The sequence below is a fragment of the Equus asinus genome, chromosome 11 (genome assembly GCF_041296235.1).
Source record: "Equus asinus isolate D_3611 breed Donkey chromosome 11, EquAss-T2T_v2, whole genome shotgun sequence".
Taxonomy (NCBI): domain Eukaryota; kingdom Metazoa; phylum Chordata; class Mammalia; order Perissodactyla; family Equidae; genus Equus; species Equus asinus.
Genome location: NC_091800.1, coordinates 85,056,177 through 85,081,759, shown reverse-complemented (window position 1 = coordinate 85,081,759; position 25,583 = coordinate 85,056,177). Strand labels below are relative to the sequence as shown.

At 46.0% G+C, this 25,583-nt stretch overlaps 1 protein-coding gene across 5 annotated transcripts in view; it reads right to left on the bottom strand.

Moving 5' to 3' along the window:
• The window catches only part of CFAP97D2 (CFAP97 domain containing 2), a 43,542-nt gene extending 20,684 nt beyond the window's left edge, over window positions 1-22,858 (bottom strand). For all 5 annotated transcript variants that reach the window (XM_070520227.1, XM_070520223.1, XM_070520226.1 and 2 more), the window contains exons 1-3: window positions 22,678-22,858; window positions 5,049-5,129; window positions 4,078-4,196 (exon numbers count right to left, since the gene is read on the bottom strand). In XM_070520227.1, coding sequence (XP_070376328.1) covers window positions 4,078-4,196; window positions 5,049-5,129; window positions 22,678-22,764 — 287 coding nt within the window. In that variant the 5' untranslated portion in view covers window positions 22,765-22,858. The remainder of the gene's footprint in view (window positions 1-4,077; window positions 4,197-5,048; window positions 5,130-22,677) is intronic.
• Between the last annotated feature and the right edge of the window lie 2,725 nt (window positions 22,859-25,583).

Sequence of the window (25,583 nt, the reverse complement as noted above, 5' to 3'; positions counted from 1 at the left end):
TACGTATCATCTCGATTGTGCTTTGTTTTCACAGAAGTAACCCACACCACACTTATCAAATGGTACTGTTAAATATATTGGTTTTTTGTTGTTAGTGCCATCAAGTTGATTCCGACTCCTAGTGACCCTGTGGACAGCAGAGTGGAACCCTGCCTGGTCTTCTGTGCCATCCTCTCACCTTCTGGCACTGTCAGACATACTCCGCTGTAATTCATAGGGTTTTCATGGCCAATTATTTTCAGAAGTGAGAGGCCAGGTCCTTCTTCCTAGGCTCTCTAGTCTGGAAGCTCTGCTGAGAACTGTCCACCATGGGTGACCCTGCTGGTACTTGAAAATACTAGTGGCAGAGCTTTCAGCATCACAGCAGCAGGCAGCTCTCATAGTAGGACAACAGACAGACAGGTGGTGGGCTTCCCTGACCGGGAAATGAAGTGGGGCCATTGGGGTGAGAGTACAGAGTCTTAACCACTAGACACCAGGGCTAGATAATATATAGTTTACTGTATGCCAGTTACATCTCAGTAAAACCACAAAAAAATAAAATCAGCAGTGAAAGCCCAGTTGTTGGTCATATAGTTTCTCTCATAGTGTTGACTTTTACTGTTGAGTAGCTAGCTAGCTAGATACATCTACACTGTTTGAACAAACCAGTGTGCAGTGTCCTGGAAACAGCCAAGTTCTCCCTGAAAATGGGCTGCTCCTGAGACGGAACCAGCCTAAGGAGACAGGGCTGTCAGCAAGGCCCCTGGCCTAACAAGGTAAGGCCCTTAACCAATCAGCAGGCTAGGAGAATCAGATGGAGACCACCAAGATCCACATTCCGCAGCCTCAGTGATGTGGGCTCGGTGAGTCGAGGAGTCAAAGAAAGATTTCTTGGGCTCTCAAGGTCTGGCAGTAGTGCTCTTTTATTCAGAGAATAGTATGAAATTGCATGGGGACAGGACCCATGGGCAGTGAAGAGCTGCAGGCATGGGGACAGGACCCACGGGCAGTAAGAGCTGCAAACATGGGTGGAGAGTAGGGCTCAATTTAAGGCATAGGTATGTGAGTTATCTCTTTACAAGACAAAGGAAAGAATATGTAAAAAAGTTGTTAAAATGGTATCAGTGCAGGTGGGGTCTGGTTATTGGGTGGTCCTATAACTTTAGATAAGAATCAGATCGGATTAAGTCAGGATGTCCTTGCCTTCCCTGTTAAGAGTTTCTAGGGATAAGGTCATCCCCACCTCTTCCTGGTGCAGAGAGGGAGACACCCCCACAGATGGAGACCTCCCTTACAAATGTAAATGTCTCTCATCAAAGGGCAAACAAATTCCACTTTTCAGAGCCTCTTTCCTGTCTGCAGTTTTTAAAAGTAACCAGCCCCAAATAATCCTCATCATCAGGACTTTTCCAGGCTTCCGCATGCACCCTGGCACCCAGGAGTCCACTAAAGATGACCCTACCTCCACTAGCACGGTAAAAATCACACCCAGGGGTGGAGAGCTAGCGTGCTAATGATACATGCAACATACGTGGTGACATGCTACATGACAGCGCAGGCCCAAGAAAAACCCCACCTCCACAGGCCATGACAAGGCCTGTCTCCCCAGCCTCTGCCTAATGAAAGCCCCCCAGTCCTGCTCCCTGACAAGCCGGTCACCTGCCCCTTTCCTTTCCACACCGGCTCCTTTGTGCCTTCCTTGTGCACAAGCTAATAAACTTTTACTTTCTACTCCCATTTGTGGTCTCTCTTGATTTCTATCCTGGGAGACAACAAGAACCCAACATGCCATAACGCTTCTCTTCAGCACCATGGGTTAATTTGACCAGTGTCCCTTACTAAAGAAGGGAGTCAACAGAGAAATGAAATGGCCAATTATCAGGCTCCAAATTGATGTATTCTTGACAAAAATCATTGACTTTCATTCTTGCAGGGCCTCCATTAAACTAATCACGAGGAGACACACCATTTCTACCATCACTTTGCGATGGGCCATTAGCCGAAAGCTGCTTGGTGTCACCTCCTTCTATGCTCCAGGCATCAGAACGATGGGAAGGGGAATTCACTCTGATTTTGGACACACAATGCTACCACACTTTGTTCTCAGAATACTACCCAGAGCTGAGCAAAGATAAATGCCTCGTAAAGGAGCCGAGAGGCTACTGACTGCTCTAAAATCCAAGCAGGACAGCAGCGAGGTGGTCTGAAACTTGGGAAGCAGGCAGAGAAAGCTTCCTAGCATGGGGCTAGCTGGGTCGGTTCACAGGCTCACCCTTGGCCCTGATGTCCCTTTCACGCGCCCTGGAGCTTGGCTCCGTCCGTTTCCCTTCATTACTGAGCCAAAGTGGGTTCAATCCTTGGTGAATTAAAAATCAGACTCTCCACCAGAAGTGGAGATATGACCGCATGGCACAAAGCAGAGGCCACGCGGAGTCACTTCCAGAGTCGTGGCTCCCGGGACAGCTTCTGTTTCGAATGGGGAATGAATGTTCAAAAGGGAGAGGTGGGCATTCACTTGCGCAGGCTCAGATGGAAAACATGCTTCCACATACACCGCCTGTCATGGTAATGCCTCAGCTCCTCATGGAGCAGAGATCTTAGCTTTAAAAAGGAGGCAAAGGTCATCTCTCGGCACTTTTTGGCCGTCTACGCGGGTCTCGCTCTTGTGGTGGGTTTTTTGCCAATCATGGTGGTTGGGGATTGCATCTCTTAATATAACAAAAGAGAAACAATTTAGAGGAACAGTTACATGCTTCCCAACTTCCCTGAGTCCCGGAGGCATTAGCCCAAAGCCTTCCTTGGCCCTCTGACGGGCTGGCACCTCCGTTGTCACTCCTGCTTCCTCTCTCCCTCCTTTTCTCATTTCCTGTGTTTGAAGGCGAATCAGTCTGTTCGTGTGAATTCACCCCCAGGCACGACTGGGATTTGTGTTTTCAAAGAGAATTCCAGCAGCAGGAGGAGAATCTCACGGGAGCCCCTCCCGGTTGAGTTGCAGGGGGGAGGGGGAGTGGGGGTGGCGGGGGGTGGGGCGAGGCCGGGGGTGGGGGGTGGTGGATTGGCCACCATCAAGGCCTCTCCCTGCAGCTCTGAGGTAGCAGCACCAAGCAGCAATTTCACACTCAGGTATCCATCTGTAAAGCAGAAAGTGGCTCTGGACCTAATGTAAACTGTCCCAGGGCAATGGAGCTTGACCCACAGCTCCAGGTTTTAACGACGGGCTAGACAGCGAGTGCAGGCAGGAGGCACAGACCATCCCTGACAGCCTCCCCCACCCCCTGACCCCAGACCCTCAGTGAAACCCCTGGAGCCCACAGTGAACCGCCTCCGAGAAACAGGGAATCTGACTGGGAATCTGGACAAACCCAGCCAGGCTGGAGTGTGGGGTCTGCTGTTCCCACGGCACTTCGGGCTGGACCGCATCCCTCCTGTGTTACACGCTTCCTGGTGTCGGGGCATCAACTTTTAATTTAAATTTATTATGAGTCTGGAAACCACTCTGAGCTTCTTGGAGACAGGTACAGGCTACAGGTCTTAAAAGGGTCAGGCACTTCTGGAAAACCATCTCATTATAATCATCTGTCACAGTCACTACTGGACTTCTGCATTTAAAAGGGAAGGACGAGCACCCACAACTAGAATACACATAACTGTGTCCTGGGGGCTTTGGGAGAAGGAGAAAGAAAAAGGGAAGGATGTTGATGTCGCCAGTGAGCAAACTCTGGGGATGTGTAGGATGCAGGGGCAGAGGTTATTCACCCAAGAGAAGAGGGGCTTCTAGCATTCGTCACTGTCGCTAAGCCTTCACAGGTGGCTGTAAAGACCACAAAGTCCGTCTCCTCCATCTCCACAGAGAACTCCACTTTGGTAAAACAACCGGGTTATTAAAGAGGCACCAACACCCTGTTTGCTGTAGGTCGGGGATCAGCCTGATCTCAGACCACAGAGGACAAGGCATTTCTCTGGCATGTGGCTCTCAAGAGAAAAGAGGGCCCCTCGCTCTGGCTCAGGGGCAGCTCTTCTGCTGGGGCCCTGGGGCCGAGTGTTCCAGGTCCTCCCAGGGCTGGTGCTGACCATGGGGTGTCAGGGCCCTATTACCTCTTGGGTGTGCAGTTGCTTCTGCTGTCGGCCTGTCCCCTGGTCCTCATGATGCAGGATACCCTCTCCAGCAGCAGGCGGTTGTCCCTGTCGATGACAGAGAGCCGCTCCTCCTCCAGCTGTGGGCAGACACGCAGGAGCCTTTGGAAGCACCAGCTGCGTCTGTGCTGTTACGGGCACAGATTTAGAGGATTCCTGCAACCCCACACGTTCTTGGACCTGAGCACCTGGTGGGTTTTGCATCACCTCCTCAAACATCAGCTGCTCCAGCCTGAGTGTGACACACGCAGGCCGCTCTGTGAAGTGGGATCATTCAGATGGGCTAACTTCATGTGCTCGGAGTGGAAGTCGCTTGAGGATGATAGGACTCTGAAATTAGGTCATCCTCAAAGACTCTGACCTGTGACAGTGGCACTAATGAGGAATCACTTCTTATTTAAGAGACAGATTTTATACTGTTCAGAAGAAAAGGTTTGAGCCCAGAGGAAACAAAATCCTCTTGTTTTAGCTTTTTAAATGGATTGATCTGGTTACTCAGCTTCTGTTCTGCCATTTAGGACTACACTAACAGGCACAGAAGCACACACAGCATTTGCTGTCAAAGTGTCACTGTCAGTGTGACCACGTGATTCTGTCACCAGGTGGCTTAACCTACAAGAAATAAACATTCTGATGTGACCACGAAGTGGTCTGGTTTAGAGGAATGAAGCTAATTAATTACTCTAGAACTGCATGGAATAAATTGTCCCAGGGAATTTCCTCTCCCTCCCCCAGAGAAAGATTTCTAGTGCAATTACCCATCAGCTCCATTTGAGCCCAGACAAGGTTAATCGTTGCCTACATGGCATTTTACCTCTGATACGTGACTTGTCTGTTCCTGACTGAGCCTGCCTTTTGCTTTTTCCTGGGTTTTCGAGCTGATGTTTTCTAGTCAGCTGTGACAGCAGCTCAGAGGTGGAACTGAACGGTACCTTCAGCTTCTTCAGCTTCAGGTGGAGGTGGCTGGGAGTCAGCGGGGCACAGGTGTCCACAAGCGGCTGGGCATCCCGGACCTATGGCACAGAGCAGGCAGCGTGACCCCAGGGTACTTTCGGCAGGTGATTGACATGAACTGAGATTTGGCAGCTTCTGGGCTGTGGGCACTGGGACATGTACAGATCGTTATTCATGGCACCAAAGACTCCAAGTGAACTTGTGGCAGAAAGTTCTGAATGAGGCTCAGGCTTGAATCAGGACCCGAGCATCCCCTGCAGGGACTGACCGCCCCCAGAAATGAGCCTACACTGTCGTTTTCAAGTAGAGGATTAAGTGGGTAGAAGTGAGAATTCACTAAAGGTAGCCACAGCCAACATTTCTACTTTGCACGCTGTTGCCAAAGGGCTTTCAGACAGTGAATTGTGTCCCTGCATCCTCCACAGTCTAATTTTGAGCCTCCAGCAACGTTTTCAGGTTGAGCACCTTGAACATTGATTAACTGCACAGTGATTCCTGCAGTTTCCTCTCAGAAAATGTACAAACAAAGGAAGTAACTTACATTTAAAAATGTGATGGACTAGATACATGAGGCTATATGTTTTACTGCTTGCAACGAAAAGGAGTCTCCCCATATTCTAGATAGTTCCTTATGGATTCCTAACTGCTGGGACCTGTTAGCTGATCACCTGAAAGTGACAGCAGTGGACACTCAGCTACTCTGTCTGAAAAGATGAGGTGAGCACCGTGCACTGTGGGAATCAAGCCCAGGGAGCCGAGCCCTGATGGACCAGAGCACAGAGAACCAGAGGTGCTGAGAACAAGGAGGTGGCACAGGGCTGGGTGGCGAGAGGCTGCCTAACACGCTGAGTGCCCTGAAGTGAAGGGAACCACTGTGGGGCAGAGACAAGGGAGCCACACGACCACACGGGACTTAGAGACCGTCTGTCTCTGTGTGTGGAAGAGGATGAGACCAGAGGCAGCCACATGGCTGGTGTGGTCTCCCAGGGCCGTGGGGTGGGGTGGCGAGCAGGTGTGCCAGTGATAGCAGGTGTGGGAGGCGGGTGTCTGTTGGGTGGGGGTGAGGGAGAAGGAAGGGGTGGAGAATGGCCCCAGGCTTCCAGTTTTGATACCTGGTGACACCAGGACAGGAGCACACGTGGTGAGCAGGTTTGGGGGATGGCCAGTGAATCCCATGCTGGGCATGTTTAATCTGAGGGGACTGTGTAGAACGATCTAGAAGCAAGTTAGTTTAGGCTGTGGGAGAAAATTAAAAACTCATCGCAGTTATTGAAAGTCCAGCACCTGCTCTCCTTCTTACAGCGCTGCATTTGATCACGGTCTTTTGAACACACTGCCTTACTCGATGCTCTCTCGTCTGTTTACACATTAAATTCTGGGGGAAGGGAGCTCTTCCCTACAGTGAAATGTAGGAGTGGAGACGTTGAAAAATCACCATTTTATAACCGTCATGGTAAAGACTGGTTTGGGCAAAATCACCAGTGGATGTCCAGTTTGGGGGAGAAAGTTTGACGAGAATGGAACTGGAGTCACTGATGTGGGGATGAGAGGGGGCTGCCGAAGTGGAGAGCATGAGAGACGATGGGGTTCACTCAGAGGACCGCATTCAGTGCTGAGAGGCACCAGGAGCCACGGAATGCAACTGGCGAGGCCCGGCGTGGGGTCTTGCTGAGTCTTTGCACAGAGCAGGGACATCCACAGTTTTCTGCCCTGTCCCACGAAGCAGGTGACAAAGCTCCTCCCCAGAGAAGATGCCATAAGTTCTTTCCTGGAGATATGGAGCCTGGGAGAATCTGGACCGAGGGTGCAATGGGTGCAGCTGAGGAGATGGTTGGCGCCTGCCCTGCTCTGCTCCTAGGAAGTCACAAATTCTCCAGGAAGAGGTCTCTATGGAGACTGACATGCCCTCGAGAAAGGCTGCCACATACCACGTGGGAGTCCCCAGACCAAAGGCCAGTCCCCCGGATTAACCAGCGTGTGCAAAGCCTCCAGTTGACTTTTAGCACCTTGCCCACCAGACGCTGAAGGAAAGTTTCCAACAGGAAAGAGAGAAATAAAGAAACAGAAAAACGAGACCTGGAAGAAACAGAGATGACTAAGGGATCAGAGGAAAATGTCAAGTGAACTATAAGTAAAAACCTTAGTGTGATAAAAGAAGTTATTGTATTCACAAAACAAGAACAAGATTCTAGGAAAAAGGAACGATCAGCGATATCAGTTCTTGAAAATTAAAACTGTGATCAGTGAAATAAAAACGGAATTAAAGAGTTGGAAGGTAAAACCAAGAAATTTCCCAAAAGTGAACCAAGCATAGAGAGATGAGCAATAGAAGAGAAAATAAAAGAAAACTAGAAACTCAGTATTGGCTGTCTGACATCCAACTAGTAGGATTTCTAGAAAATGGAGAGGGAGGAAATTTTTAGTCTCTGGAATGAAAGGATCCATGAAAGCAAATTTAAAAAGACTCCCATGAAAGCATGTCATCATAAAATGTCAGAAATTAGGAATAAACAGAAGACCCTAAAAGTTTCCAGGGAGAAAACACATCCGCACAGGCACCCGCACTTTAGAGATGGTCTATAGGGATCAGAATGGCACGGGACTTTTAAGAAGATGGCGGGTGAAGTGAGGACGGCAGCACCCATCACACGCTCACCCGGCAGCGGTGCAGAGCTGTGCTGGGAGACGGGTGTCCTGCTGGGGCCACATCTCCAAACTCTTTGCGTTTAGGTGTGGCCGTGTGACGAGTTCTTTCCAGTGCAGTGTCAGCACAGGGAGGTTCCAGTTTCAGGCCAAGGTTCCTGTGACACTGAGGAGCCTTCGGGGCTCTCTTTCCTCTCCTGCTGGCTGCACCAGGTGTCATGAAGCCCTAGGGGCTGGAGGAGCCACAGAGCGGAAGCTGGTCTAGAGCCACCGGGTGCGGACGTCCACTGACTAGAGCAGGAGCAGGATTACACTTAGATGGTGTTTGGCCTTTATATATTTTGGGTCAGGTTACCCTAAAAAACGATGAGCATCAATGCCTTTAACACACTGAGGGAAGATTAATTTCAATCTATTTCTTTATTTTTTGCTGAGGAAGATTAGCCCTGAGCTAACATCCCAGGGATGTTAGCAGGGATGAAAAGGGAACTGTGCCCATCTTCCTCCACGTTATATGTGGGTCGCCTGGCACAGCACGGCTGAAGAGTGGTGTAGGTCCACACCCGAGATCCAAATCCGGGAACCCAGGCTGCTGAAGTGGAGCACGAGAACTTAACCACTACACCATGGGGCCAGCCCCATCAAACCAGAATTTTATACCAAACCGTTTATCAAGAGTGACAGTAGAATAAACGCATTTTTAACAGACACAGACAAAAAGAAACAAATAAAACACCCCGAGCAAACAGAACCCTCGCTGCATCTGCTCCGGGGAAGCTGCTTCAGGAGCTGCTTCATGCACTGAGGGTGTGACTCAGATGCAGGAAAGCAGGGCATCCAGGAGAAGGATTTTCCACAGGGGAGACCTGTAGAGGGACATCAGCTCAGCCCAGGCAGCGCTCAGCCCAGGAGGGGCAGGGGGACGGAGGGCTGCGGACAGGGATTCTCCAGGGGGTCTTTTCAGGAAGACCAGTGATGTGTTTGAGTATTTGAGGATTTATTGATCAGTATTTGACGACTGATGGAGTATTTGAAAAAATAACTACAAATATGTAGAAAACTAAAGCAACTGTGAAAACAAGGCAATTGTTGCAAGCAATTGTTAGAGAAAGAAACCATAATCATAATTACAACCTGACTCAACAGTAAATGATTTTGCGTAGTCACTATAACTGGTAATTGATTTAATAAAAATCGAGTTATATGTATGTTGAGAAGTTATGGCAAATGAGCATATTCTTCTGAGTGACGGAGGTGAACACCAGGAGGAACTGCCAGCAGGGCTGAGCGTGGCTGCCTCGGAACCGGCTTCACCTGGGGAGGACTGCTGCTTTTCATTAAAGTGTTTTGATGCTGTTTGGTGTTTTAAATGTGCTTGTATTACTCTGATAAAAACTAAAATTAATTGAAAAATTATCAAATGGAAGGATCTAGTTGAGAGAGAGGGGACCACAGAATAGAGAGAAGAATTATCGTATGGGGAGCCCCCAGGCACGCCATGTGGTCATTCAGGCAGCAGGTAGCCAGGCCCGCTGACTGGGCATCCCCAGGGCACTGGAGGCCGGCATCACGATGATGTGGGTAGACTGCCCCTGACAGCCGCCCTGTGCAGGCAGGATAATGTAGACAGGCCGTTTCAATGGCACTTTGAAAATGAGAAGAGGGCAGAGGGCTCTGGAACATTAACAAGTGTGTTACTGAAAAGGACCTCAGAAGACTTAACCGGAAGGACAGGGTACTGATGAACTGGGGCAGGAGCACTGGAGATCCCCACCAAGTCCAAGGAGGTTGTTCGGGAGATGGGAACCAGCCCAGGGAGGGAGGGCTGCAGTCAGCCTGCGGGCCTGCAAGGTGGTTGAGGTGTCCTTGTTCCAGCATTGTGCGGGAGGTGGCAGGGTGAGGACTGGGGGCCCTGATTGTGCCTCAGAGACTTGTGTGCTCTCTGTGATGCTGATCCTGGAAAGCCTCGGTGGAGGTCAGCCCTCGACCCCCTCTGCCTCCCCTCAGCCTCCTCACCACATGACTCCTTCCTGGCGGTGTGTCCAGATGGACGGTGCCAATTCATTTAGATTTTAAACACAGAAATGCCACTGCTGCACTTAGGGTGGTGCAAGTATCTGCGTCTTTCTGGGAATGCCCTAGACCCGCGCCCATCTCTGTCCCTGTTTCTAGACTTTTACCACTGTGAAGGCACCAACATATGATATTACGTTTTAAAATTTATGAATATTGGATCTAACTGCAATTATCATTCTACTTTTTTTACTCAAAATTATGTTTTTTAAACTATAGTATAAAATTTCAAACATAAATAAAAATAGAGAGAAATAGTATAATGAACGCCCACGTAGTCTCGCTCAGCTTCAGCAGAACAAGCCGTCTCTCCCCGCCCTGCCCGAGATCACAGCCAAGCAGATCCCAGCAACTGCTTTCCATCCTTAAACGTTTTAATGCATGTCTCTAAAAGATAGGGAACCTTTGGACGTCACCAACGTGGCGGCTTGAGTAGTCTTCTTTGTCTGTCCCCCTTCGAATCTACAACTAATTGGACATTCATCGCTTAACAAAGGATATACATACAGCATCTCAGGACGCCTGAGAGACCCACGCTGCTATACATCGGAAGGCAGACGGACTTCACCCCAGGAGGAGGTGGAGATAAGTGGAAACTCTCCAACCCCGACCCCCGAACAGCCTAGTACCCGCAAGCGGCTTTCTTCCAGCGGACGCCCCCAGAACATCACCACACACCAAGGGAAGGAGGGTGTGCACACCAGAGAAGCGACGGTGGAAACAGGTGACCACAGCCTTACCTAAGCCCCTGGTGATTACACCTAAGCCCAGGGGGAAACTCCAGGGTCCCACACCGGAGGTGGCAGGGAAAACCTCTACTCGCCATTAGCAGAGAGGCCCCTCCCAGCATCCACAACCCCGGGAGGCTCCTGGAGAGAATCCCGAATGGGGCAGCAGCCCGCCAGCTGCCGCCGCCGGTCTCACGGACTGTGGCTGTCGCCTGGTTGGGGCACGGGGCTACTGGAGATCTCCTGGGAGAGGACTGGGGCTGGGTGGAGTTCCAGCGGCTGGCTCCGCAGCCCAGGGGGAAACTCCAGGGTTCTGTCCTGGCAGCAGGCAAAGCCTCTACTCACCATTAGCAGAGAGGCCCTTCCCAGCATCCACAACGCCGGGAGGCTCCTGAAGAGAATCCTGAACGGGGCAGCAGCCTGTCAGCTGCTGCCACCGGTCTCATGGACTGCGGCTGTCACCCAGTCGGGGCACATGGCTACCGGAGATCTCCTGGAAGAGGACTGGGGCTGGGTGGAGTTCCAGCAGCCCGGCTCCGTGGCCCAGGGGGAAACTCTACAGTCTCACAGCAGCCTCAGCGATAGCCTCTGCACAGCACTAGCAGAGAGCCCCTTCCCAGCAACCACAAGGCTGGAAGACCCTGGGACAAAAGCAGCATAGCTAGGTGAGCTAACCACAGACTGCAGAAGATGCCCATAGCTCTGCTGTGACCTATAGTGGACAAATGAGATTTTGTGGGCACAGTGACAGAGCTGCAAATATAGGTGATCCTGCCCCTGGCCGCTGGGAAAGCCCTTAACACCGCTGCAGACCCCAAGGAGGGAGCACATCTAGGTGGTCTGCAACTGTAGGCACCAGCAGCCTGAAGCCCCCCTGTGACGGCCCCCACAGCTGAAGAGGGACCCCACAGAACCACTGTGACTACGAGGAGGGGCCCAGGCCCAGTTAGCAACAGCTGATAGGGTTCCTGGTCGGTGCAGTATAAACAGCTGTTCCCCCACCACACCAGTAGAAACCAGTGGAAGCAGTAACTAAACTCTATCTCTATGTGGAGGCACAAATCTGCAACATCAAGCAATATGAAAAAATACATTAAATCTCCAGAACAGAAGGAAAATGGCAAATACCCAGAAAACAATCCCAAAGACAATAAAATATATAATCTAAATGACGATGACTTCAAAACAGCCATCATTAAAAAACTCAATGAGTTAAAAGAGAATTCAGAGAGACAACTCAACGAGTTCAGGAGCTGTGTCACATAAGAGTTTGATACTATAAAGAAGAACCAAACAGAAATACTGGAAATGAAGAACACAATAGAGGAGATTAAGAAAAATCTAGACGCACGAACAGTAGGGCCGATAATATGGAGGACAGAATTAGCAATTTGGAAGATAGGAATATAGAAATGCTGCAGGCAGAGGAGGAGAGAGTACTAAGACTAAAAAGAAATGAAGAAACTCTCTGAGAATTATCTGACTCAATTAGGAGATGCAAAGTAAGGATTATAGGTATACCAGAGGGAGAAGAGAAGGAGAAGGGGGCAGAAAGCCTGTTCAAAGAAATAATGGCTGAGAACTTCCCAAACCTGGTGAGAGAGATGGAACTTCATGTGACAGAAGCAAATAGATCTCCAAACTTTATCAATGCAAGAAGACCAACCCCAAGGCATATAGTAGTGAAGCCAGCAAAAGTCAACGAAAAGGAGAAAATACTAAGGGCAACCAGGCAGAAGAAAATAACCTACAAAGGAACCCCCATCAGGCTATCAGCAGATTTCTCAGCAGAAACTTTACAGGCTAGAAGAGAGTGGAATGATATATTCAAAAATCTGAAGGACAAAAACCTTCAGCCAAGAATTCTCTACCCTGCGAAAATATCCTTCAAATACGATGGAGAAATAAAAACTTTCCCAGATAAACAACAATTAAGGGAGTTCATCACCACAAAACCTCCTCTTCAAGAAATGCTCAGGAAAACCCTCATACCTGAAAAATCAAAAAAAGGAAAGGGGCTACAAAACCAAGAGCAAAGGAGATAAGTAGAAGGACAATAACAGAAAGTAGCAGCTCTCCATCAGAACAGGTTAGCAAAAGTTAAATAAAACATTAAAGATAAAAGGAAGGGAAACACCAAGAATAAATATAACCCTGTCATTTTAACCACAAACTCGCAACACAAGAAAGAAGGGGGGAAAAAAATCTGACAATAACAACCTAGAAGGGGAAGAGAAAAGGGATAGAAGGTTTTAATTTAAGGAAATAAGAGGCTATCAGAAAATGGAATATCTCATCTGTGAGATGTTTTATACTAACCATATGGTAACCACTAAACAAATAACAAGAATAAAGACACAAATTACAAATAAGGAGACACCCAATACAGAAATTTACATACCTGAATTAGTCATCCAAAAACCATGGGACGAGAAACAAAGGAAATGCAAGAGAACCGGAAAACGAGAGATAAAATGGCAGCAGTAGGCCCCCACATTTCAATAATCACTCTAAATGTAAATGGATTGAACTCTCCAATCAAAAGACACAGAGTGGCAGGATGGATCAAAGAACAAGACCCAACAATATGCTGCCTCCAGGAAACACACCTCAGCCCCAAAGACAAACACAGACTCAAAGTGAAGGGATGGAAGACAATACTCCAAGCTAATAATGAACAAAAGAAAGCAGGTGTCGCTATACTAATATCAGACAAAGTCAACTTCAAAGCAAAACAGATAAAGAAAGACAAAGAGGGACAGTATATAATGATAAAAGGGACACTCCACCAAGATGACATAACACTTATAAATATATACGCACCCAACACAGGAGCACCAAAATTTGTAAAGCAACTCTTAACATAACTAAAAGGAGACATCAACAACAATACAATAATAGTAGGGGGCCTCAACACACCATTAACACCAATGGATAGAACATCCAGACAGAAAATCAACAAGGAAATTATAGAATTAAATGAAAAATTAGACCAGATGGACTTAATAGATATATATAGAACACTTCATCCAAAAACAGCAGGTTACACATTCTTCTCAAGTGCGTGTGGAACATTCTCAAGGATAGACCCTATCTTGGGAAACAAAGCAAGCATCAATAAATACAAGAGAGTTGAAATAATATCAAGCATCTTTTCTGATCATAATGCTATGAAACTAGAAATCAACTACAAGAATAAAGCAGGGAAAGGTGCAAAAATGTGGAGACTAAACAACACGCTACTAAACAAACAATGGATTACTGATGAAATTAAAGAAGAAATCAAATATTATCTGGAGACAAATGAAAATGAAAACATGCCATACCAACTCATTTGGGACACAGCAAAAGCAGTCCTAAGAGGGAAATTCATTGCAATACAGGCTCACCTCACTAAACAAGAAAAATCTCACATAAGCAACCTCAAATGACACCTAACAGAAGTAGAAAAAGAAGAACAAACAAAGCCCAAAGTCAGTAGAAGGAGGGAAATAATAAAAATTAGAGCAGAAATAAATGATATTGAAACAAAAAAGACAGTAGAAAGGATCAATGAAACAAAGAGTTGGTTTTTCGAAAAAAATTAACAAAATCGACAAACCCTTAGCCAGACTCACTAAGAAAAGAAGAGAGAAACCTCAAATAAATAAAATTAGGAATGAGAGAGGAGAAATCACAACGGATACCAAAGAAATACAAGGGATCATAAGAGAATACTATGAAAAACTATATGCCAACAAATTGAACAACCTAGAAGAAATGGACAAATTCCTAGACTCCTACAACCTCCCCAAACTGAATCAGGAAGAAATAGAGAATCTGAATAGACCAATCACAAGTAAAGAAATCGAAACAGTAATCAAAAACCTCCCCCAAAATAAGAGTCCAGGACCAGACGGCTTCTCTGGAGAATTCTACCAAACATTCAAAGAAGATTTAATACCTATCCTCCTCAAACTATTCCAGAAAATTGAGGAAGATGGAGCACTCCCTAACACATTCTATGAAGCCAACATCACTCTGATCCCCAAACCTGACAAGGACAACACAAAGAAGGAAAACTACAGGCTGATATCACTGATGAACATAGATGGAAAAATCCTGAACAAAATTCTGGCAAACCGAATACAGCAATACATCAAAAAGATTATACACCATGATCAAGTGGGATTTATACCAGGGACACAGGGATGGTTCAACATCCGCAAGTCAATCAACGTGATACACTACATTAACAAAATGAGAAACAAAAACCACATGATCATTTCAATAGATGCAGAGAAAGCATTCGACAAGATCCAACATCCATTTATGATAAAAACCCTCAATAAAATGGGTATAGAAGGAAAGTACCTCAACATAATAAAGGCCATATATGATAAACACACAGCCAACATCATACTCAACAGGCAAAAACTGAAACCCATCCCTCTGAGAACAGGAACAAGACAAGGGTGCCCACTTTCACCACTCCTATTCAACATAGTACTGGAGGTGTTGGCCAGAGCAATTTGGCAGGAAAAAGAAATAAAAGGAATCCAAATAGGCAATGAAGAAGTAAAACTCTCGCTGTTTGCAGACGACATGATCTTATATATAGAAAACCCCAAAGAATCCATAGGAAAACTATTAGACACAATCAACAGCCACAGCAAAGTTGCAGGGTATAAAATCAACATACATAAATCAATAGTATTTCTATACACTAACAATAAACTAACAGAAAAAGAACTCAAGAACTCAATCCCATTCACAATCACAACAAAAAGAATAAAATACTTTGGGATAAATTTAACCAAGGAAGTGAAAGATTTATACAATGAAAACTACAAGACTTTCTTGAAAGAAATTGATGACGACATAAAGAGATGGAAAGACATTCCATGCACATGGATGGGAAGAATAAACATAGTTAAAATGTCCATACTACCTAAAGCAATCTACAGATTCAACGCTATCCCAATCAGAATTCCAATGTCATTCTTTACAGGAATTGAACAAAGAATCCTAAAATTCATATGGGGCAACAAAAGACCGTGAATTGCTAAAGCAATCCTGAGTAAGAAAAACAAAGCCAGAGGAATCACAATCCCCTATTTCAAAACATACTATAAAGCTACAGTGATCAAAACAGCATGGTACTGGTACAAAAACAGGTGCACACATCAATGGAACAGAATCGAAAGCCCAGAAATAAAACCACACATCTATGGACAGCTTATCTTCGACAAAGGAGCTGAGGGCTTACAATGGAGAAAAGAAAGTCTCTTCAACAAATGGTGCTGGGAAAACTGGACAGCCACATGTAAAAGACTGAAAATTGACCATTCTTTTTCACCATTCACAAAAATAAACTCAAAATGGATCAAAGACCTAAAGATTAGTCCTGAAACAATAAGTCTTCTAGAAGAGAATATAGGCAGTACACTCTTTGACATCAGTTTCAAAAGAATCTTTTCAGACATCATAACTCCTCAGATGAGGGAAACAATAGAAAGAATAAACAAATGGGACTTCATCAGACTAAAGAGCTTCTTTAAGGCAAGGGAAAACAGGATTGAAACAAAAAAACAGCCCACTAATTGGGGAAAAATATTTACAAGCTACTTATCCGACAAAGGGTTAATCTCCATAATATATAAAGAACTCACACAGCTCAACAACAAAAAAACAAACAACCCAATCAAAAAATGGGCAGAGGACATGAACAGACATTTCTCCAAAGAAGATATGAGGATGGCCAATAGACACATGAAAAGATGCTCATCATCACTAATCATCAGGGAAATGCAAATCAAAACTACACTAAGATATCACCTTACACCCATTAGATTGGCAAAAATATCCAAAACCAAGAATGACAAATGTTGGAGAGGTTGTGGAGAAAAAGGAACCCTCATACACTGTTGGTGGGAATGCAAACTGGTGCAGCCACTATGGAAAACAGTATGGAGATTTCTCAAAAAGTTAAAAATAGAAATACCTTATGACCCAGCCATCCCACTACTGGGTATCTATCCTAAGAACCTGAAATCAGCAATTCCAAGAGTTCCATGCACCCCTATGTTCATTGCAGCATTATTTACAATAGCCAAGACGTGAAACCAACCTAAGTGCCCAGCAACTGATGATTGGATAAAGAAGATATGGTATATATACACATGGAATGTGTATATATGCCATATGGAATACTACTCAGCCATAAAAAGGACAAAATCATCCCATTCGCATCAACATGGATGGACCTTGAGGGTATTATGTTAAGCGAAATAAGCCAGACAGAGAAAGACGAACTCTGTATGACTCCACTCATAGGTGGAAGTTAACATATAGACAAAGAGATCTGATCGGTGGTTACCAGGGAAAAGGGGTGGTGGGGGGAGGGCACAAAGGGGGAAGTGATGTACCCACAACATGACTAACAATAATGTACAACTGAAATCTCACAAGGTTGTAATCTATCATAATCTTAATAAAAAAAAAAAGATAGGGAACCTTTTAAAAATACGTAACTGCAATACCAGAGTCACACCAAAAAATGGCAATAGTTCTTTAATTAAATTTTCAGGCACTGTCCATGTTTCTCCTGCTTCTGTCTCTCATTTGCTAATTTGACTTAGGATCTGAGTAAAAAGGTCCACATGCTGCACTTGGTTGAAATATCTCTTACGTCTCTTTTGTTTTTGTTTACTTATTATTTATCAGCGAGGAAGATTGTCTTTGAGCCAACATCTGTGCCAGCCCTCCCCAACCCTGCATGCGACACCGCCACAGCATGGCTCCATGAGCACTGCGCGATGTCCACACCCAGGATCTGAACCCTTGAACCCCAGTTGCTGAAGTAGAGCACACACTCAACCACTACGCCACCGGCCAGCCCCTCTTATGTCTCTTTCAATTTATGGTTTCTCCCTGTTTTCTCCTCCTTGAGGTTGTTAAGAGGAAACCAGGTAACGCATCCCTCAGACGTTCTCAGTCTGGGTTCTGCTGATTGCAGGCCTGGCACTTCCTACTGTAAGGGAGGAAGATGTTTCCTCCACCCACTCTGGGTCCTTCTGGCCAAGCTATGAATTAAATTGACATGAGACAGAATAACAAGAGAAAATCGAACAAGTATAACATGTATACGTGGGAGAAACCCGGGAAAACTGGGTCCCTTGCCAGAATGGCCATCATCTGAAATACCATCCTCAGCTCAAGACAAAGGAGGATGTTGTGGGGGGAGTTGGTTACGGGAGATAAGCAGAAAAGCACGGTAAACAAGAGTCAGGTCACTATGCAGATTTAAGTGCTTGCCTTCTGCATTGATAAGAGTTTTAGAGATAAGGTCATCCCCCTCTTCCTGGTACAGAGAGGGAGACACCTTTACAGGTGGAGATTTCCCCTCACAAATGTAAATGTCTCTTTCAAAAGGTAAAATTCTACTTTTCAGAGCTTCTCCCATGTCTGCAGTTTTTAAAAGTAACCAGCCCCAAACAATCCTCATCCCAAAGAGACACATTTTGGGGTGGCCAATTCCAGTCCCCCACACTATAAACTGGCAGAAATTCAGAGTTGAACTTTTCGTCGGTGAGACCACGCCGTAGTGGGGCTGTGCTGCTTTATCAGGAGGTACATGTCTCTGCTTCTCTGTTTGTGTGACGGCGGCAGCAGTAGACGGTCTTGATCGTTACTTGATTAGACACTGGTTCCCTCGTTCATTCTACCCTGATTCACGGGGACACTTCTGTGAAGATGAACTTCGCCTTGGCAGGATACACACTTGGTTCTCTTTATTCACGAATTTTCAAAATAGTGAGTTGGTTCTCAGAGTCTCCCAGGCGCAGCTGATGAGGTGTTTCTGTTCCGTGTCATTAGGAAGGCAAAGATTCAGACTCCTGGACGTGTTCACCCCCTCAGCACGGACTTCCTCATCCATGTTCAACTGGTCTCGTCTTTGGCCAGTGACACCTCTTCCCACTGGCTTTTCCGCGGTGCTGATGGTCTCGATCGCCTCCTTGCCTTCCAGAATGGCAGGGGTGCAGGGTTACTCGTACAGAGCCTCGCTCTGCTTGGAATCAGCCATGGCCACAAGCAAGCCTGGTTCTTTCAGCGGGAATGGCATTTGGAGGCCGTGATCCAGGTGCTAGGAGTTTTGATCACAACTGAGTGTGTGGTTTCCAAGTTTGCAGTGGACAGAGCTCGCCTGGTCCCTCTGGCTCCAGTTCAGGACCACGTTCCCTTTGGTTCTCTCACTGATCTGCATTTCCTTTCTCCAGAGCTGACATTCCCAGTTCCTGATGACACTGACTGGATCACTCATTTGCTTTATCCCACCCTGAACACACAACAGTCCATAAGAGTAACAACGACACTGTTGTCGTGAATGTGATTACTGGAGACAGGCTGTTTATTATTATCTTTGCTGTTGTTTTGTCATTAGGGGATCTCATGACAAATGTACAAATTACTGAGTTTTAAAGACACATGAAATAGTTCTTCTCAGCATGGTACAAAAGCAATTGCATCTGTGCTGACGTTCATTTTATTGTCAATATTTTGGAATGCTCTTTAAATTTAATTTTGTTTTATAACATGTGTAAAACGTTTCCGTGGCTCCAAAGTCAAATCCATCGAAAGGCTTCTTTTTCTAGGAGGTCTGGGCTCCACCCCCACCATCTTCACCCTGTTCCCTGTTGGCAAACCTAATTTCACAGATACTCCTTTCATTTCTGAAAATATAAGGATGTATATAATATGTGTGTATGTGTAAATATATCTATATGTGTGTGTACACACTTTCATTCCCTCTTTTTTAGATGAAAGTAGCATGTTTATGCATTTTTCTCCACGTTGCTTTTTCCACTTCACAATATATTCTAGCGATAACTTCTTAGCAGTGTATATAGATGGTCCCTATTCCTTTTCATAGCTGCATAGTATTTTATTGTGTGAAGGCATCTAATTTGTTCACATGCTTGCTTTTTTTTAAAGATTGGCACCTGAGCTAACAACTGTTGTCAATCTTTTTTTCTTTTTCCTGCTTTTTCTCCCCAAATCCCCCCAGTACATAGTTGCAAATTTTGGTTGTGGGTCATTCTAGTTGTGGCAAAGTGGGACACTGCCCCAGCATGCCCTGATGAGTGGTGCCATCTCCTCGCCCAGGATCTGAACCAGCGAAACCCTGGGTTGCTGAAGCAGAGCACACAAACTCAACCGCTTGGCCACAGGGCTGGCCCCCACACACTCACTTTTGATGGCCATTTGGGTTAGTTCCAATTTTGCTATTACAAATAATGCTGCAATTAGTATTTTTGCAATTTCTTTTCATATCTTTGCCAGTGTACCTTTGGAATGGATACTTAGAAGTGAGACTGCTGGGCTAAAGGATAGAGGTGTGGGTAATTTTATTATCTGTTGCTGAATTACCCCCAAAGGGCTGTGCCTTTTGTGTGCCCATCTGCATTGCATGACAATCCCTCTTTCTCCACAGCACTGCCAACAATTTTGGGGTTTCTTTGCCAATCTGGTAGTTGTGAAATGGTATTAGAGTGCAAGTTTGATTTGCATTTCTCTAAGTGGAGTTGATAATCTTTTTGTAGGTTAAGAGCTATTTGCAATTCTTTCTGTGAACTTTCGTTCATGTCACTTGCCCGTTTTCATCTCGGGTTGTTTGTATTTTTCTTCTTATTTTTAGAAGTTCTTTATATTTAAGGATGTTAACCCTTTGTGATGTGAGTTGCAATTATTTTTCCCAATTTATATTTGTTTTTCCATGGATTCTTTTGGGTTCTCCAGACATTTAGCCATTTCATCTACAAACAGAAAAAAAAAATTTCTTTCCATTTCCATGCCTAGTGGACTTGTCTCCTGCATTGGTGAACACCACAGCACAAGTTAAGAGAGTGTAAGAGGATCCTTGTCTTGTTTCTTACTTTGTAGGCGATACCTTTAGTGTTTACCTATTGATTAAGATATTGGCTTAGAACTGACAGATTTATATTTTGCTATGTTGGGGAAATTTCAGCAGCAATTTCTTTATTTTCAGCATGAGCGGGTGCTCAGAGTCTGGGAGAAGGCCCCGTGCTGCGGGTGAGGACGAGGTGCTTGTCCCAGACCTGGCTTTGGGCTCGGCCTCTCCTGCAAGTCTTTTTTCTCCCTTCTATTGTATCAAAGTCCCTGTATTCCCAGGGCCTCTCAGCCAAGCAGTAAGAAACTAAATTGCTCTAAAGAGCTGACTCTCCCCTACACTTAACATGGAAGAAGAATTGGTTCTAGGCTTGGTTCTAATGCCAAACAGTGAGATTCGCGGTGGAAAAAGGAGTCTCGCTGGTTCTATGCCACTGCCTCTAGGTGGGCAGTGCGGCCCTCACCCATATCCTTGCTCTTCACGTTCCTCCTGCTGAGTCGTTGCCCCTTATTCACTGGGACCTTTAGCAACCGACCACAGTCTTGTCTCCTCCCAGATGAGTTTTACACTACAGGGACAGCCCTGCGCTCCCTCACGCTCCACTCTCTGGCCTCCTTGTGTGCTGACCTCTCCTCTCCTCCCCAGAAAACCCCTGCCGGGACTCCAGGCACGTCCTCACCTGGAACCACTCCTTTGGGAACCGTCCATTCCTTCCTCACAGTACCCTGCTTTTCTGCTTTCTTAGTCAACTGTGCCTAAGACTGACTCCTTGACCCTGTGTGTCTCCCAGTCTCTCTCCTTGTCTTCACTTCATTTCCTTCCAGGTAAGATGTGTGGCCCTCTCCTTAACACCTCACACAGGGATCATGTGTTCCCGGGCACCAGGATGCCTGTTGAGCCCATATTGGGGTGTTCCAGCACCCTGCTCTTAGACCCAGCAACCGTGTGTTTCTGGGACATCTCAGAACTGCACACATCAGGGCCCCCACCTCCTGGGGCCCCTGTGACCGTCAACACGGTGACTTTCACTATTCAATCAGCTCTCCACTTTCCACATGATGGCTTCAAATCTTCTTTATGTTACAGTGTCTTAGGCACAGAGCCTGGTTACTCACTTAAACTGGGGGTGTTTATTGACCCCTTGTCTCTTACCAGGGACCATTCTAACCCCTGGATACAAAAACGAACAACAAAAAACCCACGGTGTTTACATGCTTGTCTATTATTCAAAGAGGCCATGCTAATTGATTTATACTTATTGCCTTCACTCCCTTTCAACCTTTCCCCACCAACAACTCTTCACTAAGCTCAAGCTACGTGCTCTGGGTGCTGAGAATATCACGGTGACAGGACATGGCCTCCCCTCACAGACTCAGGGAACAAACAAGGTAAATAATGGATACCTCACATCCGTCAAGCCGTGACATGAAACAGCAGAAAAGGAAGAGAGCGTGGTGGGGTGTGCTTCCAGGAGATGGGGCACCAAAAAGGCTTCTAGGAGGATGGAGGTCTGCAGAAGTGAGCCCTGTGACAGCGGGGGACAGTGCACAACAGGGGACAGGGGGTCCAGGACACAAGTGTGTGTGTATGCGGGGTGGGGTGGTGGAGGGCACTAGGCCAGCCTTGCAGTAAGTGTGACCCAAGCCTCCCTGAGGCCACAGTGTCACTGCGACCCCGGTGGACAGAAGCCCAGGTGGAGAAGGAAGGCATTCCTGGGGCTCGCTGTCTCGCAGAAACCTGGCGGGATTGCTTCAGATCAGCGCAGGCAGCACCCGTTCCCAGAACACCCCCTTCTTAGGAGCTCGTCTCAACCTTGATGGACACAGACGTGGAGAGACACACCCACCTATGCAGCACAGAGTTCCTCACTCCACTGGGGTTTTGCAGGCAGAAGACCACGGCAGGCCATTTCAGAACCACCTGGTGCCCTTTTCGAAGGATGTCCACATTTGCATCAAATAAATGGGAATAATAACACATCTCCTAAGGGAGATCAAAGTCGGCTGTTTTGGTAGAGGAAACAGTCCCTTGGATCTTTTTGTCTTAAGATACTTTTGAGTCATTTAGGAAAAATCTAGTGCTTTATAAACATATGCCATAACTGAGAAAGGATGGCACATGAGCACCGTAATCTATTTAATGGAATTTTTATTGTATGGGACATGTATGACTGACCTTTTAAGGAAATGTCATTTCAACCACTCCATCTCTGAAAAGGAGACTGGCTCTTGGTTTCCAGGGGAAGCCTCGGCCTCTGGCGCCTGCCCCTCCTACCTTCCTCCTGTGGTCCTGGTAGGCTTTCTCCCGGCTATGCTGCTGGCTCTGGCTGCCAGGAGGAGTCAGCCTGGGGGCTCTGCGCATCCTGAAGACAGAACCAGGGCGTCCTTGGGAGCACGGCTCAGGCCGGTGCAGTCCCAAAGGCTGTGTTTGCTGGGTCACATGGCGGTTGCCAGGGCACCAGCTGGGGAGAGGGAAGGCGGAGCCTGGGCCTTCACAGAGGGGAGGGAGCTTTCTCGTAGCGGACGTGTTGATGCCACGGCTAGCCTCCTCCGCGCTCACAGATGAGCTCAAAGGATTTCTCCTCCAACTTTTCTCCTTCTCTCCCTTCCTTCCTCCTTGCTTCCTCCTCCTCCCCTTTCTCGTGTCCTCCCATCCTCCTTCACTACCTCTTCTGTCCTGTCATCCAATAATTTGTAATAGTTTGGACAACTCCAAATGTTTTTATTTGCAGCTTAGGTGGCAGATCTTCATTAAATTTTTTTCGATTGACTTGAAGATTAGTTATAGAAAATTTTAGCTATTTCAAGCCATTCCTCTCTCCATGGTTTTTATCTGGTTGAGATGGGTTTTCCATGGTAAAAATGAAGTAAAAATTATGCTAGGATATCTGTTGAGTCATTCATCTTTGTCGAAATCATGTGCATAAATTTGGAAATGACATTATTAGAGGAATTGGTTAATGACAAAATAACGATATTATTTTCATTTCAGAATCCTAGTCTTCATTACATCACAGTATCATTACAGAGAACTTTCCAGCACAGAATTAGCGAATGGGAACTTACTGTTCAGCTGTGTGTAAATACAGAATGGACAAGGGGCATTCTGTGAGGGACCGTGTTCTGCATGTTAGTGCGACTCGGTGGGTCAGTCTGAAATAGAATGAGCCAAGCTTAAATGGCATCTGACTTGGGAGACATGGGACGTGAACAAAACCAGACTATGACTCTCGGGCCCTGCTCTGGCGGCCAGGGGACACCGTACTCAGCTGGTTCTGATGACTTTCACAAGTTTGGCAGAAGACCTTGCAGGTTGGTAAAACTGTTGATGTATGGACAGTTAAAAAGTTGTCTGGGTTTTTCAAAGAACTGATTTGTTTTACTTCAGAATTGTTCACAAGTAGTAACTTCAGAAAACTATGGATGTACAGTAGGAGACAGATGTGAGAATTACTACCTAAAAAATGCAGCCGGCACTTTAAGACATAAGGCTGCATTAAGATTTCTTAGACTATAAAATCTGTACATCATATTCAGAGGAATTCTGTTAAAACCATTAACTTCCTTTACTCGGTTGTTGTCATTGGTCAAGCCTGACCTCCAGCAGTGGCTCCATAAATGTCCTATGGGAAGAGCGGCATTGATGTTGTAGACGATTCCCCGGCAGGTCCTCCAAGGGGCTGGCTCTGTGTGGCTCTTGTCTCTCCCTTTTCCTGAAGCCAGTCTCCACGCGCTCCGAGGGCCTTTTGGCCATGCTCAGCCTCACTGCCCATCGTCTGAGGTGGAGGCAGCGTTCTGTCCGGGCTGCTCCCATTTGTGCAGATGGACCATGGATGGAGGGCAAAGTAGAAACTGGGTGGAATAAGTGATATTTAAAGGTTAATTTTAATAATGTGGGTTCTCATGGTGTTTGATACTCACATTGTTATTGATGCATGTGTCACCTAAGTGACGTCGGGTGAGTCCCAGCCGTGTACCTAACACCGTCTGTGTCGACCCTTAACTGACTGACCACTCAATTAACACTTGCTATTCGATTTACTGTGATGGCAGAGGCCCATGGCTGAGCTCTGGGAAATTTAGGCATGGCCCCATGAACCAGAAAGATCATGGTCAGCTGACCGTCTGGACTTCAGTGCACCCACCTGCCCAGGTGCAAACTAAGTCTTGGTTCTTAACAAGATCAGACCAGAGAAGTCAGTTAACCAGTAGCTCCTTGGAATCTGTTCTGAGAAAATAATCTGAAGCACTGACAAGGATTTATACACATGGAAGTATTACTCACAAAATTGGAAAATTGGAAAGTCTGCAGTTTAACAGTAAGTGTCAGTGTTAGTTTCCATTAACGTTCTTTTCTGTTCCAAGGTCCAATCTATGACACCACTTTGCATTTTGTGAATTTTTTTCTTTTTTTTGGTGAGGAAGATTGTCTCTGAGCTAACATCTGTGCCAATCTTTTACTTTGTATGTGGGACGCCCCCACAGCTCAGCTTGACAAGTGTGTGCAGGACCGTGCCCAGGATCCAAACCTGCAAACCCCAGGCCGCTGAAGCAGAGTGTGTGAACCCAACCTCTCAGCCACTATGTTGGCCCCTTTTTTGTGAACTTTTAAGGAGAGATTTTTTTTTTTTATATTGGGCTGGTTTGAATGTTTACTATTACGCAGTTTCTACTCATACTCTGTAGAAATAAACACCAAAGCCTATTTTTGATTTGATTATTCAAATAATATCTGTATGTTCAGCTCCAACCTTAATCAGTGTTTTGGCTGGATATTGACTCAGCTATTGAGTTTATTAGAAATGCCTTGAAATGTAACGAAGAGACACCCTGAATACGTGAAGGACAATACATATAATTGATTGTTACATCGTATATAAAGCATTTGTGATATAGTACATATTAATTAAATCCTTAATACTCACAATTCTTTTTCTGTGTCTTGCGACGGTAACTTTAAGTTCCAGTTTGGTTTTTGTGTTCCTCTGCCATCCCACAGGAGCAATGAGATCAAAGCGGAGCAATGAGATCAGAGCAAAGCAATGGATCCCACTCTTGCTCTGCAGGACAGAATAGTTTAAAAAGAATCTCAAGTTACTTCAGATTCATTCAGATTTGGAGGACAAATGTGCTCACAAACATTGATTCACAGAAAAAGTGAAGTATCTCCAGTGCCCTCCA